The 18,419-nt window shown below is 35.0% G+C and overlaps 2 protein-coding genes across 2 annotated transcripts; one reads left to right on the top strand and one right to left on the bottom strand.

Moving 5' to 3' along the window:
- Positions 1 to 52: 52 nt before the first annotated feature.
- grsf1 (G-rich RNA sequence binding factor 1) lies at positions 53 to 3,677 on the bottom strand. The gene is made up of 9 exons (XM_051894396.1): positions 3,328 to 3,677; positions 3,083 to 3,224; positions 2,343 to 2,498; positions 2,128 to 2,262; positions 1,898 to 2,036; positions 1,456 to 1,574; positions 675 to 760; positions 333 to 468; positions 53 to 214 (listed from the first exon to the last, which is right to left on the bottom strand). Exons 1-9 carry the CDS (start codon positions 3,544 to 3,546, stop codon positions 159 to 161), a joined length of 1,188 nt encoding a protein of 395 aa, XP_051750356.1. The 5' UTR covers positions 3,547 to 3,677; the 3' UTR covers positions 53 to 158.
- Positions 3,678 to 4,241: 564 nt separating this feature from the next.
- mob1ba (MOB kinase activator 1Ba) lies at positions 4,242 to 16,188 on the top strand. The gene is made up of 6 exons (XM_051894997.1): positions 4,242 to 4,431; positions 10,507 to 10,673; positions 11,663 to 11,756; positions 13,386 to 13,519; positions 14,404 to 14,567; positions 14,715 to 16,188. The coding sequence occupies exons 1-6, from the start codon at positions 4,418 to 4,420 to the stop codon at positions 14,790 to 14,792; spliced, it is 651 nt and encodes a 216-aa protein (XP_051750957.1). The 5' UTR covers positions 4,242 to 4,417; the 3' UTR covers positions 14,793 to 16,188.
- The last annotated feature ends 2,231 nt before the right edge of the window (positions 16,189 to 18,419 follow it).

Here is an 18,419-nt window from a genome sequence, read left to right as displayed (position 1 = left end):
TGTTAACATTGCTTCGATCTGAAATGTCCAAAAAGAAACAGAACAGGCAATATCTGTAAAGTTCACTTTTAATGTAGTTCTGTGTATTCTTGTAATATACTCATACATGGAATAACTTAAATACACTGGGATGTATTTAAATACAGTTTACTTTCATCCTATTGTTCCTCCCTTGATGCTGATGAATTCAGGAACAACTCAATATATCGCTCCTCTGGATGACAGAAAAACATACAAATAAACAAAAAACAGTTTAGTCACTTCATGTTTATATTAAACATTTTGGGCCACATTTGGGTTATTTCAGAAGATCAGACATGTTCATTGCTTACTTATATACTCTCTGTCTTTGGACATGGCTAAAACAGCATCCTGATGTGTTTTGAAGTAGGCCTCTGCCTCACCGGTGGGTCGTCCGTTAGGACTGTACTCTACAAGAACCTTCACCAGTCTGATGGGAGCGAAAAACTGGAACACAAATTACACCTCAGTCATTTAATATAGATGATATAATGGACAAGATCAAATGAGGTTAATAATTACATATTAATTGCAGGTTTTAATAGTTATTACACTCCTCTTGATCACCTTATTGACAGTGAAGCACATGAAGAGCAAACAAAAATCATGCTATATCTTGAATAGTTTTGAATATATTCAAAATAACACTTTACCTTTACAATGTCCTCTCCCGTGGCTTCATATGGCAGACCTCTCATGTGAATGAGGTTTTGTGTTGCTGATATAGGGCTACCATTTGCTGTGCACAAAAATAAAGTCAGGGTATCTGCTGGGTTTTAAAATCAAATTTAAGTCTTTTTAAGACCTGCACAAATAAAATTGATACTGTATGTGCAGGGAAGGTCAATGTCTATGGTAACATACTAAACTGGAAAATGACTAAAATTCATGATTTAAACAACATTACAACTCAAACTCAGGTTTTATAAAATGAAAACCTCACATTTCAGCTTTTAAACCATTTAAGAAAAGTGATGAGTCAAAATTATAAATTTATATTTATATTCATTATACCATTACACATTACCATTATACATTCATTATACCATATATATATATATGTATATATATATATATATATATATATATATATATATACACACATGTGGTATACACAAACACTTTATTATCCTAATTGTTTATATTTTTAGAATCCACATTAGCTTCTATTTAGCATTTATGACACTGTGCATGCCGTTTAAAATTTTGACTTTCTTATTTGAACAAAAACAGCACACAGGCTGAATGATAATGCGAATTGATGAATGAAATTCATTCAAAATTTAAATGGCCTTAAATTAGATAAAACTAAATTTAAGATTTTTTAAGGACCCACAGGGTCCATGAAAGATTCATGGGAGTGCACACAGTATACAACATGTGTACTAATATTTAAAGCCTGGTTGTAAAGGGATACCGTAATAAACATCGTACCTGTTTTCATTTTGTGTGGCGTGTCCTCGGATCCTGGTGTGGAACCTGAAGTCTCGTTTCGCCGTCTTCCATACTGGACTTGGATATCACTTTTCCTGCTGGGGAAAATCTCAACATACCTGCAAATGAGGGGGAAAAAACCCTTTGTAAACATAGATCCAAAACATTTAAGTACATATTCAATCTAAAATATTTGGCATCAAACAGCTAAAAATTGGCTTTTAATACCAAAAGTGTCACCTGAAGATGATAACATACACAAAAAAACATCATACTTCACTTTAAAATTATACAAATAGTCTTGAGTGGGAAAATTTGGATGAGTGGGACTCATCCAAAGATAGCTGTGCAAGCATATTGAACTGTTTTAAAGGAAAAACACATAAATGTTCCTGAAAACAATATATTTTCATTCTTTTCAAGTATTACTTGATATACCAACCTGTTTCCAATGACTTCTCTGTCTCTCTTTAGAGCCTTTTCAGCTATTTCCTTTGTGGCAAACTGCACAAAAGCATCACCTGAGTTTCTTCCTTTCTTGTTCAGGACTATTGTAACTCCATCTTCAACAATATCCAACCCTGTTTTGAGAGAATCAAAACAGACAAATGAAGCATAAGGCTTTTACCAGTGCAATGATTTTCAAATGTCACATTTTACATTATCTCTCACCAGGGAAAAACTGGATGATGTCTTTCTCAGTACAGCTGTAGGGAAGCCCTTTGAGTAGCACCACTCCATCTGACTCCGTAATCGGCTGTGTAGTCTTTAATATGGCTTCAGCATCTTTGTTTGTTATCTCATACACTGAAACACATGACACCAGTGTTCACTATATATGCGCTCTATGTACAACTGGACAAATGATAAACACAAATTCTGCATACCCTCAACATAGCGCTGTCCCAGGTAATGTCTGTGCTGATCCAGTGCTTTGCAAACATCTTCCTCGTGCTCCAGCTCAATGAACGCCTGTCCTGTTGGCTTGCCATTCCTATTGTGAATTATATGGATTCCTTGAACTCCACCTCGAATCCTACAATCTTCACATGATGAGCAGATCATATCAGAACATCTTCAGGACCTCGACAACCATACATACTATTTCTGAATTATAATAATATTGATTGTTCATACTATTTAAGCAAGTAAAAGGCCTTTTAGTATGATTTTAATGACGTCGAAATCCAGGTTGTGGAACACGTGTCTTTTTGCTGTGAAATCTAATTATTTTTATAAAGTAAATGTAAGAATAACTATTATATTGCTATTAGTATTTTAAGCGAAATATATACCAGACAGAAGCATTTTGATTGTCCATACATAAAAATCACGTGAAAATGTAAGCATCAAATATGTTATAACAGACTTCTGAGTAATGTTTATTTGCATTGTACATCTCTCACTGTATCATGGGCCACAACATAAAACACATATGCAAACGTTTTAAAAGATTTTCTTTCTATATTTGTCTAAAGGTTCAATAAATGGTTTCATTTCAAATTAGATTTTTTTTCTTGGTAAGGCCTTTCAATGTTAACATATCTTGAATTGACTTAATCAAGTAGGGGAACAACAGCATGTCTCCAAAAAGATTTCTAAGACTGTGAAAGATCAAAACAAGTACCAGAAAAGAAGTCAATTAAGTCCTCTGCAGTACATGACCAGGGAATCCCTCTGACCTGGACGATGAACACTTCCTTTGCTTGGGGCTCTTCATTAGGGGTGTATTCGGGTAGAGGTGGGTAATCATCTTCTTTAGATGGTGTCTAAAAAATTAAAGGAATAGTGTCAGGGAGAAAAAAAAAAAGTTAAACAGTAAATTGTCTATGGAATAGTCTTGAATTGTTTGTACATAAATGGTTCAGGTACCTCAGTGGACAGGCTTCTTTGATATAATGTCCATGGATGATGCTTGGCTACACGGTCTGCTAAATATCTCGCTGAAAATGAATGAACATCTCGACCTCGTGCTGCTGTAGACTGCGCAGTTTTAATATGAGTCAGGGTCTCCAGGCATGGAAACTGCTGCTGTCTCCTGATACAACGAACAAGAGAAAACAAGAGTGCGCTCCTACTGAATGCAGACATGTTGTACTGTACAAAACTTCAATTTAAAACTTGCATGAAACCTACAGTAAATAGACTCAGTTAACACGGTGTGTTCAGCTCATTTGCCCCACAAATCACTTTAACCTACTGCGTATAAGGACAACATGACGTGATCAACACGCGCCCCTTAACTTGACAGTCCTTTCAAAATAATAGTTCTCTATAATTGTAGTTCAAAACAGCAAAATAGGCTTCTTGATTTAGATTTATTATTATTATTATTATTATTATTATTATTGTAATAAAACTAAAACAAATTATTAATATATTTTCTGGAAATTATTTATTTTTTATTAAGGTGTAGTTTATCTTTTGTCTAAACACATGTTGTTTGTAAAATTAAAGTTTTGCTTTTTTATTGTCAATGTACATAAATGTAAAACCAATTATTAGAACATTATCTCGAGAATATTTACTTTATAATAAGTTCAGAGTGTATCTTATTGTCTATGTCTACCTAATATTAGATACTAGGTACTTTCACTATACATGTAAAAAATCTTTTTACAGTCTATGGTATAACCTGAAGATAATAGGTTTCATTCAAAATTCAAAATTATTTGTACAGCCCTTTTTCACAATAAACAATAATCTATTTTTCTTCATATTTTTATGCTTAACGTGACTCTTATTTTTAAAAGATAGGAGATGCAGTGTGTCGTGATCTCGCGAGATCTTGGGGCTCTGGAGAGACTTTGGATGGGAAGGAGAACTTTTGCACGGGCAGGATCAGTGTTGTTGGAGTGTTAAAGACATTAAGGCTCAAATTCCTTGCTTTTCCACCTTTCAACAATCAAAATAACGGATTAGTGCCTGTTTCTCATCTACAGAGCATTTGCCTCAAGGAGAGATGAGCTTTTTATTGTAAGTATGAGTGGGATCTTTAAATGGGAACACTGATGGCTAGTTAGCAAGCGTAGAAATACTGCTTTTGTCCCGAAGCTGCCTGTACATTAGCAATCCTGACTCACAGCCGTCACTTATTAGAAATGAACAGTTATGACATATAAAAAACTGATAGAAGCGCAGTTTGATTGTATCTTAGCAGTTTAGTGCGTGACCGTCATAACACAAAACTGTAGTCTGGCTAATGAAGAATACTTAGCCAGTACATGAGGCCATCACAATGAAATTGGATTTGGTTACTCATCCTTTATGCCTATACTTGGATTTATACTACAATAATATGACTCTGAACAGAGCCTTATTTTCCAATATCATGCCATTTATGTAAAAGGGATATAGCAGTGTTTTGTGGATCGACACAAGTAGCTTTTTCCTTAAATGTGTCCCTCCAGCAAAACGCGAAAAAAAAGTTGTCACCAATAATTGCGACCTAATAAGTGTTCTGTCGCTTTCACGGTTCGTACCTTAATGATTTGTCATCAGAGTGCAACCTGAAATCCAGACATGATCAGTCTGGATTATCCCACTATAATCCCAGTATACCGTATACTGTACAGTAACCCAGTGTAGTAAGTCCCAATGCAGTTCATTTTCCTTTTAAATGTTGATTTGTGCTTATGTGCAGCCTGTGTTGATTTTCACATTTGTATTTATAAAGTATTCTTCAGTTTCTCCTAGGGCTGGGTGATACTGGCAAAAAAAAAAAAAATCATATCTTGTTTTTTTTTATTTTGGTTTTGTTTTGTTTTTTGAATGGCGATATACCATATATATATTTTATATATATATATATTTTTTTTTTCAATATTTGGATAAAAAAATCTGTATTTTATTTTATTAAAAAAAATTATTTCACATTCTGCCAAATGTCCTACAAACAGTGTTCATGAAAATGGCTTTATAAGGCTGGGTAAATTGGCTATGAAAACAAATACAGTGAATGTAACCAATGTAGGCTATGCTACGGTGTATATTATTTGCAAAAAAAAAAAAACTGAAGTCTATGAAGTTCACCAGAGTTAACCTTAAATTAACTCAAGTTGAAGTTAAGGCTCGTCCACTCCTAACAGCAAAATGGAAATATTTGCATGACCTTCTAACATTTACTAATGGAGAATATAGCTGTGAAATGTGGTGTTTAACTTACATTTCAAACACATTAAAAAGTTTCTGTCAGAGGACCTGAAAGGGCAAGCCACTTTAAACTATACATGGTAACTATATCTTATGAGTTATTTTGAAGCCCTTAATTTAAAGCATGTTTCATGTTTAGGACAAATTGGATTATGCGCTTTCCCGCAGCAGCTCACTCTGTCCCCTTCACTATTTTTCAGATGTGCTTGTAATATCAAACTACTGTCAATATAAACGGTATTGCCTCATCCTATATCGTTTATAAAAATATAGCGATATATATCGTACAAACTCGATATACCGCCCAGCGCTAGTTTCTTCCTAGATATCTATCTATATATTTTTCTAAGGAGAAACTACCTTACAATGGATTTAATTGTTGTGAGAGCTAAGTCATAGAAACAAGTATCATGAAGAACAAAAATAATTTGTCAACAATGTAAAGACTCGTGCATTTCTCTCTTCTTCTGCTTTACTTTGAAAATGGGAAGTACTTGTGCTGTAAATCAGGCTGTATGATTCAGCTGAGTGTAAAGACAAGAAAAGCCTTCCATTAGGCAGTTGTGGCCTAATGGTTAGAGAATTGGGCTTGTAACCAGAAGGTCGCGGGTTCAAGTCTCAGTACCGGCAGAAAAAGTAGGTGGCGTTAGTGAATGAATAGTGCTGTCTTCCACTCTCATTACCTACAACTGAGGTGTCCTTGAGCAAGGCATCTAACCCTCAATTGCTAACCCCCAAATCTAACCGCCGCAACAAAAATGGCTGCCCAGTGCTCCGGGTTCAACGCTCATTGCTGTGTGTGTGCGCACTTGGATAGGTGAAATAGGTGCTCGAATTCTGAGTATGGACACCATACTTGCCTACCTGTCACTTTCACTTAAACCTTCCACCAATTAGAAAAATTAGAATGAGAGACAAATGTATGTGCCCTCATAATCTTTAATCAAAATAACTTCCCCTTCATCTTGCAGTGACATCTCTTCTCTTCTCTGATAATGTGTTTTTCGGTGTGAGGGTGGGACAACCCGTCTCTCACATGAGATCACAGCAATAGCAAACCACAGTGATCCAATTAATTCCCAATGGGCAAAATCAAGTCCCACCCTACATTTTTTTCTTGTTCGAGAAGCTGCTTCATTCAGATATGTCACAACTTCCATTTTATGCAGACTTTAAATTGATATCTGCAAAGAGTGTCTTTCACTATTGTTTTGTTGCTAAAACAGCAATTATGCCCTCAAACAGTTGAGTGTGCTCTTGGTCTTTGCCACATGTTTTTTGCTTGGTGAAGACTGGAATTTCCCAACTGACTACTGCTTGATGCTCTGTTGCAGTCACCTGACTCAGGGAAATGTCATTAGGGGTAAAAGATAATGTAATTTGGGAGCGTCATGACCTGAAAATGGGACGCAGGTCTGTTCTGATCCTCTTTATTGTTGGCTTGACACATGCTGGTCATTCAAGTGAGTGTTTCAGAAGGTTTGTCTGATTTTGTATGTTGTGTTTTTAGAAGATTTGTATTTGTTGATCCCTTCCAGTTTCCTTTTGTTCTTTACTATGCAAACCTTGTCCTGTATGTGTCTAAACAGGTGGACACACTAAACAGAGCAGCTGTTGAATTGGTGAAGACAGGCTGGCTTTGAGGTGTTGATAGACCAGTAAAGGCACATATGCTTGTAGGGTCAACTCAGAGGAGGAGTGGCCCAGCTTAGATGTCATGCTAGAGAAGTTTTACCTGTATATGTATATGAAGTCTTCAGGAGGTGTTGAATACCTCCATATAGCTCTCTGCACTATCCTTGTGACTTGTCTAAAGGGCTATGAGTTAAATAAACACAGCTGACCTCATTAAAATTTTCTTTCAAGTCAAATGTAATTCCTCTTCTTTATGAGCTTGTCCTTGATAGTGAAATATGTATTAAGGTGTTTTTTTCCTGACCTTTTTCCAGTTGGGAATTGTTTTTTTTTTTTTTTTTTTTTTTTTTTTTTTTAAACTGTAATAAGTTTTTTGCTATTAATCAAATAATCCAAATAAAAGACTATTGAAAGAACGTTAAATATTATTAATAATGTGATTTTATATATAAATATATTTTTGTTAAATATGTACATGCATGTGTGTGTATTTATATATACATAATAAATATTCACAGTACACACACATATATTATGTAAACACACACTTTTACTTTGAATGCGATTAATCGTTTGACAGCACTATTTGTGACGGATCCGAGTGTAACGAATTATCGGTTCTATTGGTATTTGTTCTATGCATTGGCTATTCGGCCTCTAATTGAATTTTGAGATGTGGTCATTGCACTTAAAAGTGGACATAGATGAATGCAAGCTTGCAGGGGCGGGGTTTAAAGTAAATAATTGTAGAAGTCCTGCATACATAACCAGAGAGAAGCTTTGTTGTTTTCACCACAAGGTCTAGTTATAATATTTTGATTAAACATTACAATGTCAAAGACTTATTAAATTAAACGCATGCATGGATGAATTGTTTGCAATAAGACCTAAAACGTGCTTTTAGAAAATAGCTAGGGTGAATTTTTATTTCAAGCTGACTTTAAAGTAGAGCTGCATGAGTAAATTGAGAATCATGTTTTTTGTTTTGTTTTGCTTTGCTTTGCTTTGCTTTGTTTAAAATAGAGATCATGATATTACCAAGATTCTGAGTAGACAACTAAACAAAAAAAAAAACATGTAATTTACTAGAGGTTCTGACAAAATGTTAATCGCTGCAATCTTTTTTTTTTTTTTTAAATAATTTTAATTTACTTCTTATTTGAATTATTATTAAATCAATTTTTTTTTTTAAATCGGTTTTTAATAAATGATTCAATGACTCGCTCAAAAAGACCTCTCCTGTTTCATTGCTAGATGTATCAGCATTTTTGAACAAATCTCTTGAATGAATGATTCAATGACAAATACATTTTTTGACAGTCGCTTGTCGCCAGCTACTGGTGTAATAATGAAATTGATACAATCTTTATTTGAAGCGTTGTTACTTTCTAAAGGTGGTTTACTCCATTTTGATATTGCTTCCGTAGACATCAGTGTTTATATCCGAACTATAAACTTTTATCTAGTACTTCTGTGAAGTACTAACGATGCTTAGGCTCCAAAAAAAACTCCAAACAAGTGATTTTACTGAACATAAGAATTACATACTTCTGTAATTGCCACAATATAAGTATATAGAATAGTAAACAAGTAATAATATCCTGGGTGATGAGTGATGATCTTTCAGCGCTGTTTCAGTTGTGTGCTCCTATTCTGTGGCGCATGGTTAATCAAGAGCGATCTGAGCGATCAAACCAGTCCAAGTGTGCCTCAGCTGTAAAACAGTGTCCGATTGGTCTCTATTTACCGTCCCTTCCCACTATACCAAGATCCAGTTTTTATTGATCGAAGTTTCAAATGACGTTAGAAAGCACTGCGTCAAGATGGCGATGTAATCGGATCTCAGAAGTCCTATAGTCCTATTTTGCCAAGCAGCATGTCATGTCACTCCATGTCACCGCATGTCACATTGTCCCTACCCACTATACCCACCCACTCCACCTGAGATCCAGTTTCCATTGGTTGAACTTTCAAATGATGTTAGAAAACATGTTCGTGATGCGATCGGATCCCAGAAGTCCTATAACTTTAGCCAAGCAGCATGTCATGTCACTCTGTGATCTACTCATTGTCTTATGTTGTGTTTGGGCTCGTTCGAGACCACCTGCTCTAAAAGATATGGGATCTACTATGGTTTACTAATGTTTCGCAAAGTTACAAAGAAAAACTTGGCACAATAGCATCATGTGTATACGGTTTGCATGTGCATAAGTGGCACTTTTTCATACAAATACTTGGTATAGTTTGGTCTCAAACTGAAACAAATATGATTATTGTATTCTTCTAGTTGATACCTTTTCAACGTTATATGACACAAGTCTATCTGTTATGTACTATGGTTTTACAGATCACAGTTTCATGTAAAGCAGTTATTTTCTTCACACTATGAAAAGAGAACTTCCAGTATGTCAGCAAATTTAAAAGCACTTGTTAAGTGATGGTCATATTCCCTATATTCACTATAAATCCAAGCTTCAAAGCTTTAAAATGACATCTAAATGGATGTTAAGTAACATAATAACTTAGCGCCCTCTTCTTCACATTTAAGTGGTTAAGGTTAACGATTAATTGATAGTTAATTAAAACAACGATCGATTATGGGAATTTATGTAAATTGACATCCCTAATTGTGACACAGATATAGTGATACTGTGGTTGAAAAGACTGTTTGTGGAGCTGTTTTGTGTCTATGACAGCTGCTTTCTCTGGCTCAGCGGCAGCGTCAACGCTGATTTGAATGTCTGCTGTGATCATACTTGTAACACGTTTAATAGACATAGCCGAAATGCTGTCATTTAGGAATAAGATCGTGTGGGTGTTTGTATCGAGATTGCGATCTTTTAACAAATAATTGTGCAGCTCTACTTTTAAAGAATAGTATTCATGGCAGTATACCAGCATTAATTTGTCCCAGCAGCCAGGAAACATTTTTGAAGAATATTAACCCTCATCTTCGCTGGTATTTTGAGTGCTGCCAGATTTACGTGGCAGTTTGATTTAGGCATGTGGTGATAAAAATAAACTCCATCTCTACTATATAAATGACTTGTCCTAACCAATAGCTGTTGGACATTCTATCTTATCTTATTACATTACTGTTTAATCCCACACAAACAGGTTTAAAACTAAAAATAAACGGTATTTCATGTACAATATGATAAAATTTTGCTTGACCAAGCTGAGTATTTTTTGGTTCAGTGTAAGTGTGCAGCAAATCATTAAAGTATGAACATCCTGCATTCTTACTCTTCTGTTATTCCACAGTGGAAGCCGCTCGTCAAAGACGTTCAAACCGAAGAAGAACATTCCAGAGGGCTCACACCAGTACGAGCTACTGAAGCATGCTGAGGCCACGCTGGGCAGCGGGAACCTGCGCATGGCCGTCATGCTTCCCGATGGAGAGGACCTCAATGAATGGGTGGCAGTCAACAGTAAGCATGTGACTTTTATCTAGAAGAAAAAAACAATCTGTGTTTGTATCCTCAGTGTTTAAAAAAAAAAAAAAAAAGGGTTTCACTTTATTTTAATGTGTCCCTATTACTATGTAATTATGTAAGTACTGAATAAAATTATTAAGTACATGTACTTACTATAAGGTTAGGGTAGGATTAGGGTTTGGTTTAGGGTTAGTTGCATGTAATTATGTCTAATTTATGGTTATTACTATAGTAAATACATGTAACAAGGACACATTGAAATAAAGTGTTACCAAAAAAAGTGATTCTAAAAGTGTTTTATGTTTGTCCCCTATAGTTTTCAATTGTAAGTAGGTCCGTAGAATTAAAAATTAAATTAAAATATAATGTGAATAACCTAATGATGTAGACATGTCATCATGCATCATTTCTTCTAATCGCATCTCAGACTAAATGTGTCTGTCACATTCAGTGTTGTTGCTTCAAAGAAAATATTCTCTGTGCACACATGCTACCATCTCAGATTTCAAAACCCTTTAAAATGGGTACAGTCAAAATCAGTATTCTGTATTCATGCTGACGCTCACATTTAAATGCATCTTCCCAGTTAACGTACATTTTATAAGGCCTGTTTTTGTAGGTCAGTTTTGCAAGATTTCAGAGGCAGTTGCTTGGATAGCCTCTGGCCTTCTTCTATTTTTAACAATAGAGACAGAGTGGAGCTTTCTTAGAATGTTAGCCTCAAGGACAGAGGGCTGAATACAGACTCTGGCAGCGCTGATGTTGCTAGGGTTTAGGGTTTCATCTAATTGCTGCAGCTCATGAAATATTGGGTGTACCCAACTTCTGTTATATAATTACAGCAGGGTTTCCAAAACCCCTTGAGGGTTGTGATGGAACTGCATAGGGTAGATATTTGTTTTTGTTTAGAACAAAATAAGTTTTTACATGCTTAAAGATGCTGACATGAGTTTGTACTATAATGCTGTTTCATGTGCTCGTAGCTGTGGACTTCTTTAACCAGATCAACATGTTGTATGGGACCATCACAGACTTCTGCACTGAGGAAAGCTGCCCACTAATGTCTGCTGGACCCAAGTAAGTATTTCACATGTAAGTTTAAAATATTCTGGCTGTGCCCCCAGCATGAGTTTTTCAAGGTGACCGTTATTTAGAACGTATCGCGTTAGATGAGCTATATGCGCGATGGGTGCCGCCATGTTAGTTTGCGCCGCGCACGGAGAATGGGATCTTTTGGATTTACAACACACGGATTCATCCACTTCTCCCGAAATACATGAAAGTATAGAGTATAGAGTAAACCTTAAAGTTACTTACACAATGTGTATCTTACATGAATAAAACGTGTCGTATAATTATTATGAAAAGGATTGTTATTGCCGCTTCCATAGACATCAGTGTCTTACAAACTCTAAATATATTGTTTTGTTAGTACTTATGTGTATTTAAATGTCTGAAACCTAAAATAAACATTATGCGGTTGAAAACACTGCATATTTGTGAAAAGCGCTGCGCGCTGACCAACTCCTAATAACAAATATAGTTGTCTTTATAAAGAAATGCTCACTTATATCTAGCTTTGGAGCTGCTGCTGTGACTCTGTGCAAATGTTTCCAGTGTGAATACTCTCACATGTCTGTAGCTGCAGTGACGATGTAGTTACACTTAGGGTTGCAAAATTCTGGGAATTTTCAAAGCTGGAAACTTTCCATGGGAATTAACAGGAATATATGGGAATTAACGGAAGTATATGGGATTTAATGGGAATAAACAGGGAATTTGCAAAATTGCAGGTTAGCCTATAACGGGGTTCTTAAATGTATTTGAAAAAAAAAACATCTTACAGCATAATTTTGGTTAAAACAACCATATTTAATGCAATTTTAGTTGAATTTTTACCCTACACGTTCCTCAATCACATTCACACAGCACACTACTTACTGCAGGGCTATTGAGGCCACACCCCCTGCATGCACTGTGCATTCCCCCAGTCCATAACATGCACATTTGATCAAAATTACAGAAAAAACAGTAATATTGTGAAACATAACTACAATTTAAAATAATGGTTTTCTATTTTGATATACATAAAAATATAATTTATTTCTGTGATGCAAAGCTGAATTTTCAGCATAATTTCTCCAGTCTTCAGTGTCACATGATCCTTCAGAAATCATTCTAACATGCTAATTTGATTCTCAGTTATCAATGTTGGAAACAGTTGTGCTGCTTAATATTTTTTTTTTATAACCTGTGATACTTTTTTCAGGATTCTTTGATGAATAAAAATTTAAAGAACAGCATTTATTTAAAATAGAAACCTTTTGTAACAATATACATTACCGTTCAAAATGTGGGGGTCAGTAATGTTTTTTCTTTCTTTTTTTGAAAGAAATGAATACTTTTATTCAGCAAGGATGTGTGAAATTGATATTAAAGTGATATTGTTAGAAAAGATTTCTATTTTGAATAAATTCTGTTCTTTTTAACTTTTTATTAATCAGTGAATCCTGAAAATAGTATTACAGGTTCCAAAAAAATACTAAAAAAACATTTTTTAATCAAGTCTCTTATGTTTACCAAGACTTTGAGCATAAGAAAGTTCACCTTTGAACGGTAATGTGTACTTTAAAAGAGTGCTGCATGTGTAATGTAAATGGAAAAAAATATATTTCTTTTAATTAGCTTCTTGTGTGTTGTCTGCAGGTATGAATATCACTGGGCTGATGGGACCAACATAAAAAAACCAATAAAATGTTCCGCTCCAAAGTACATTGATTACCTGATGACTTGGGTCCAGGATCAGCTTGATGATGAGACACTTTTCCCATCAAAAATAGGTGTGCTTCTCCTTTAATTTATTGTGCATGATATTGAAATTTGGTATGCTTTTTTCTTTATATAGCTCACCGTGATCATGGAGGGAATTGACCACATGGTGGCGCTTTTAAAGCATCAACAAAACATGCTTCGAACAATTAAGTCTTCTCAAGGAAACTAGTTACATATATTCTGCTGGTCATTTTTCCCACCATTTCCTTTTGCTTTGATTCTAAAGCAGTTTTTAAAGTGCCCCTATTATGCTATTTTAAAGGTTCTTAATTTTGTTTTGGAGGCCTCCTACAAAAGGTTTACATGCATCCAAGGACATAAAAAACTTTAATTTTCTTATAATATACATTGCAGCATCACCACTTTTCTCACAGTATTTGAAACAGTTTAATAAAATGAAACAGCCATTACCATAATGGAATTTCAGCTTTGGGTTCACACAGTGATATGAACAGTAACAATGGCGTCAGTTTTACCGTATCAATTCAAGCCCAAGTCTTTATCTTTTGGAAGATGAATGCAAAATGGAATTGCTTTTGCAGCACAGAAAATGGTTACTTCTTGACAAGTGACAACACAAACCAAACATTCCCAGGCCTCAGCTGCAACTGCAGGGCGGGTCAAAGTAAACGTTCACAGGCAGCCAATGAAGAAAATAGGCTGGCATTATGTAAATTTGTTACAAATTGATGTAGGTTTGTGCTGGAATTACTGACAGATTGTTTCAGATAGTTAAGAATACAATACCTCCTATTGTTGTGCACTCTGATCTTTGAAACTTTGCAGACTTTTTACATTCACAAACAACTGTATTACACACTACGTGTGAGGTGATATCAGAAAAAGCATAATTGGATCATTTTAAAATTGTTTTTCTGTGTGACACTTATAGGGGTCCCTTTCCCGAAGAACTTCATGTCGGTGGCCAAGACCATTTTGAAGAGACTCTTCCGTGTTTACGCTCACATCTACCACCAGCACTTTGACTCTGTTATCCAGCTGCAGGAGGAGGCGCACCTCAACACCTCTTTCAAGCACTTTATCTTCTTCGTTCAGGTGTGTACTTGTGTCATTGAGGTGTGTGAGTTGGTGTTTTCATAAGTGATTTTGCTTATCATAAGAATATGAATATGATATTTTACAGGGCCATCTCAAATGAAAACATTTCTCTCTCTACTTTTTTTTTTTTTTTTTTTTTCCCAGGAGTTTAATTTGATTGATCGGAAAGAGCTAGCACCCCTTCAGGAGCTGATCGAGAAGCTCACGTCCAAGGACAGATAAATCTGCTCTTCCTATCTGCATCTTCTCTAATTTCTTTGTACAGGCAGCCTGGCTTTGTTCTCTCTGTGTTTGACAGGTGTGTGGGAATTTTTTTCCTTTGAGAAAAGGCTGACTCCAAAAAACAAACCCTTGATAAGCCACAGCTCAACTATAGGTCAAGGTTATAGTGGAATTATACTGCAGTCCTTTTGACGTCGTCTCAAACACGATCTAAGTGCCTGATACGTCCACTTTCAAAATTGCTAGCGTTTGTATAAAAAGCACTACCACTGCTATAAAACTTGCTTTTGACTTTTTTTTTTTTTTTTTTTTATAGAAGTACACTGATAGTAATTAGTGGTTTGTTAGCTTTTTTCTCTTAATGGATTTATTTAGAAGTTCATAGGTTTAAAAATACTGAATGAAGCATTCATTGATTTTTCATGGAGATAAAGATAAATATTTAAGTCTTGGCTTCTCTTAAGTACTCATTTTAACTGCTCCCTGTGTCTCATGACATATTTGGGATTTCCGTTATTAGTTTCCGTAGTAGTTGACTTGAGATTTTATCCAGCCCTCAATGAATCTTTCCTTATTGTAACACATTTCACTCATTACCGAAGAACACTGGGCCCACAGTTTGCCTGCCAATGCTTTTATACCACTACATTACTTTTGAATACATGAGCCAGTTTCTACAGATTCAGTCCCAGAGGTCAGGGGTTTGTCTGTTGGAAGCTGGGATGAATGAGCTGACTATGCAAGATCAGTATGAACTATTTAATCTTAATTTTCTTCATACCCTATGAAATACACCTTTTACATTCTTTTGCCGATTCTGTTCACGGATGTGGACACCATGGACACCTTTAAAAAAATGTATCTTTTTAATGTGAAAGACACATTCTTCTGTCTTAATTTAGCTCCTCCCAAGTCTGTATTAGTGTTTCAAAAATCCAGATAAAAAGATAAATTATGAGGTGGTTAATGCAAAAGTTGAATAAAATCTATGGAAGATTGATTCAAACTTGATGCTAGTTTAATAAGTTCTTTTTCAGCACACAATTATATTGCTGACAAAATAGTTGGTGGTCCTTACTATAATTTAAGCAGTGCATATGTTTGGTCTTTATGAAGTTTCAACTCATGAATGTTTATTTTTCTGAATGTTACAGAAAATGTGTTACTCTGAATAACACACAGCTAAAATGTTTTTCAGAGATTTTCACATCACTTCATTTCAGAACAGTTATGAGATTGATTATAGACAAATGTGATAAACATTTTTGATGGCAAGTTGTAAATACTGTAAACAGAAAAGGTATGCAATTGGAATAACATGAGATGTGTTACTTGCTGAACTTTTGTGGTACAATGCTGAATACTGTTTATAGGATAATAAACCTGTTTGAACAAAGTGTGTTTTTGTTTTGTTAATAGTATGAGCTTCAGTATGTATTTGCTTTTTCTTGAATGAATCATAAAAGCTATTACTAAACACAACAAGTTATTAAGAACTTTAAAAAAAGTCTTTACAACAATATATGCATGTATAATACTAATATTTTGTACCCACGTCATAAATAAGCAGGGGCTTGGTGAAATCCAGTTCTTCCAAGACAAAATGCTTCACATAAAGTGTACTCATTATTTTAATACTACTCTGGCCTTTCCCATAACCCCTCCTATAATCAAAAAAAATATTTTAAAAAGGAAGGAGAACATTGTCATGGTAGTCACATTTGGGTGTGACACAATCTGTAGTCTGGAAATTTTAACTTGTCAGTCATCTTAGTCATATGTGGCCATGATTTGGTTTATCCTTCAGGTCTGTGGTGTTGGTATTCATTTTCATGTCCTGAATGATGTTTGTTTAAATGAGACAAAAACACAATCATCAATCACAAACCTATGAGCTAGTATCAACCCATTACAATTAGAAAGTCACTTCAGGTGTGTTGCCGAGGATTTAAAGACATTAGGCAATCGTTTTCCCCCAAACATTCCAACAGTTTCTATTGAGTTATTTTGTCTTTTGTGTCAGTACTTCATTTCTAAAACCATGGGATATCAGCACTTAGATTCAGGGAAGTCAAGGTTGTTTTGAACTCCAGACAGTTGTTCTCTGCATTTGAAAGGCGTTTTTGGGATCTCCTGATCATGTTTTTCCTCCACTTAAATCCTCTTGAGCCTCATTCTATGGGCACTTGATCTTATCCAGCCTTCTCTGTTTAAACGGCATGACTGTGGTTAGAGCAGTGTGAATAAATGAACATAATATACTTCTAATAAGTCATAACAATGAACATGACATGTGACAGCAAATTCAGACCATAGTTATAGTCTCAGAAAACCATAACATCCGACCATTTTTGATAATTCTTGACCAAAATAACGCTATGAAAGTAAACCCTTGAATTCTAGATTTCGGACAAAACTTACAGATGCAGTTATAAAAGCTCGCAGAAGAGGGAGACAAAACATCTGTGATTGGAAACTGAACTATTGAACCGCATCTCCTGACTGGCCTCACGCTGACGCTGAATCCATACAAGGTTCAGTAAAATACAGAAGTAGCGATTAGATACCATCTAAAATCTTTCCCAGCGTTTCTTTTGTTTATAAAGGTCAGAGATTTCAATGGACCTGATTGTTAAAGGTTAGAGATTCAATAATAAGAATAATCTGATTCTTTCACTTGCTTAAAATTTAGCTTGAAAAGAATGGGTTAGTCTTAATACCAGTTGATGAGCTCTGTAATATCATCAAGAATTAATGTGATCATATGTTGTCCTGACATGTGACTTTTATTTTACTAATTATAGCCCAGAACTAGTTTTACTTGCAGCTGAACAACAAGAAAATCAAGACTGAATTTCCATTTAGTTCAGGCCCTCATCTCTATGTAACTGTATTGTGCAAATGTCCCCATTGCTAAATACTGTGATTTCTCAAATGTCCCTTGTCTGCAGTAGGCTATTACTGGAAGTTTTTAATCTATATTGCATAAGCTCTGTGTTGATTAGGCTTAAAGCCTATATGCACCTGACACCTGAGCTTTTGATTTCTTATTCACCTCAGAGCGACTTCTTGACAGCGTTCTTTATATTCAGTCTGTTTCTTTCATTTATATTCTGAAGGTTTGGTTCCATGCCATATTGCTGCTTTATTTAAAGGGATATTGCAGAGCCCTATAAAATATTTTATATAATCCCTGTTATGCCCAGCTGATGTATAGCTTGTTAAGGACGCCATTATTTAACCTGCAGGACTCCCATCGTTCACAGTATTTTAATGTAGCTTATTCAGTTTACTATAATAACAACTAAAAATATTTTGGTTTAACTACATATTTTCATCGAATATCACATGACTTCTGTATGTCTGTCTAACAAATTATCAAGAACAAGTGAATACAACAACAAACCTAAATCAAACCAACCAACAACAAACCTAAAATCTGGGAATGATTACTACAGTGTAGTCACATGGGCCTACTTTTCAAAACTTTGCAGTCAGTTATGTTTTTTAAAGAAGGTTGCATTTATTTGATTAAAAATACATCAAAACAGTAGGCTGATATTAATTTGTGATATATTACTTAAAATTATTTTAAAATGTAATTTATGTAACTTATTCCTGTGATGA

This window comes from Ctenopharyngodon idella, chromosome 5, assembly GCF_019924925.1.
Source record: "Ctenopharyngodon idella isolate HZGC_01 chromosome 5, HZGC01, whole genome shotgun sequence".
Lineage (NCBI taxonomy): Eukaryota > Metazoa > Chordata > Actinopteri > Cypriniformes > Xenocyprididae > Ctenopharyngodon > Ctenopharyngodon idella.
Note: the sequence above shows the minus strand (reverse complement) of the source record. Positions and strands in the feature narration are given on the sequence as shown.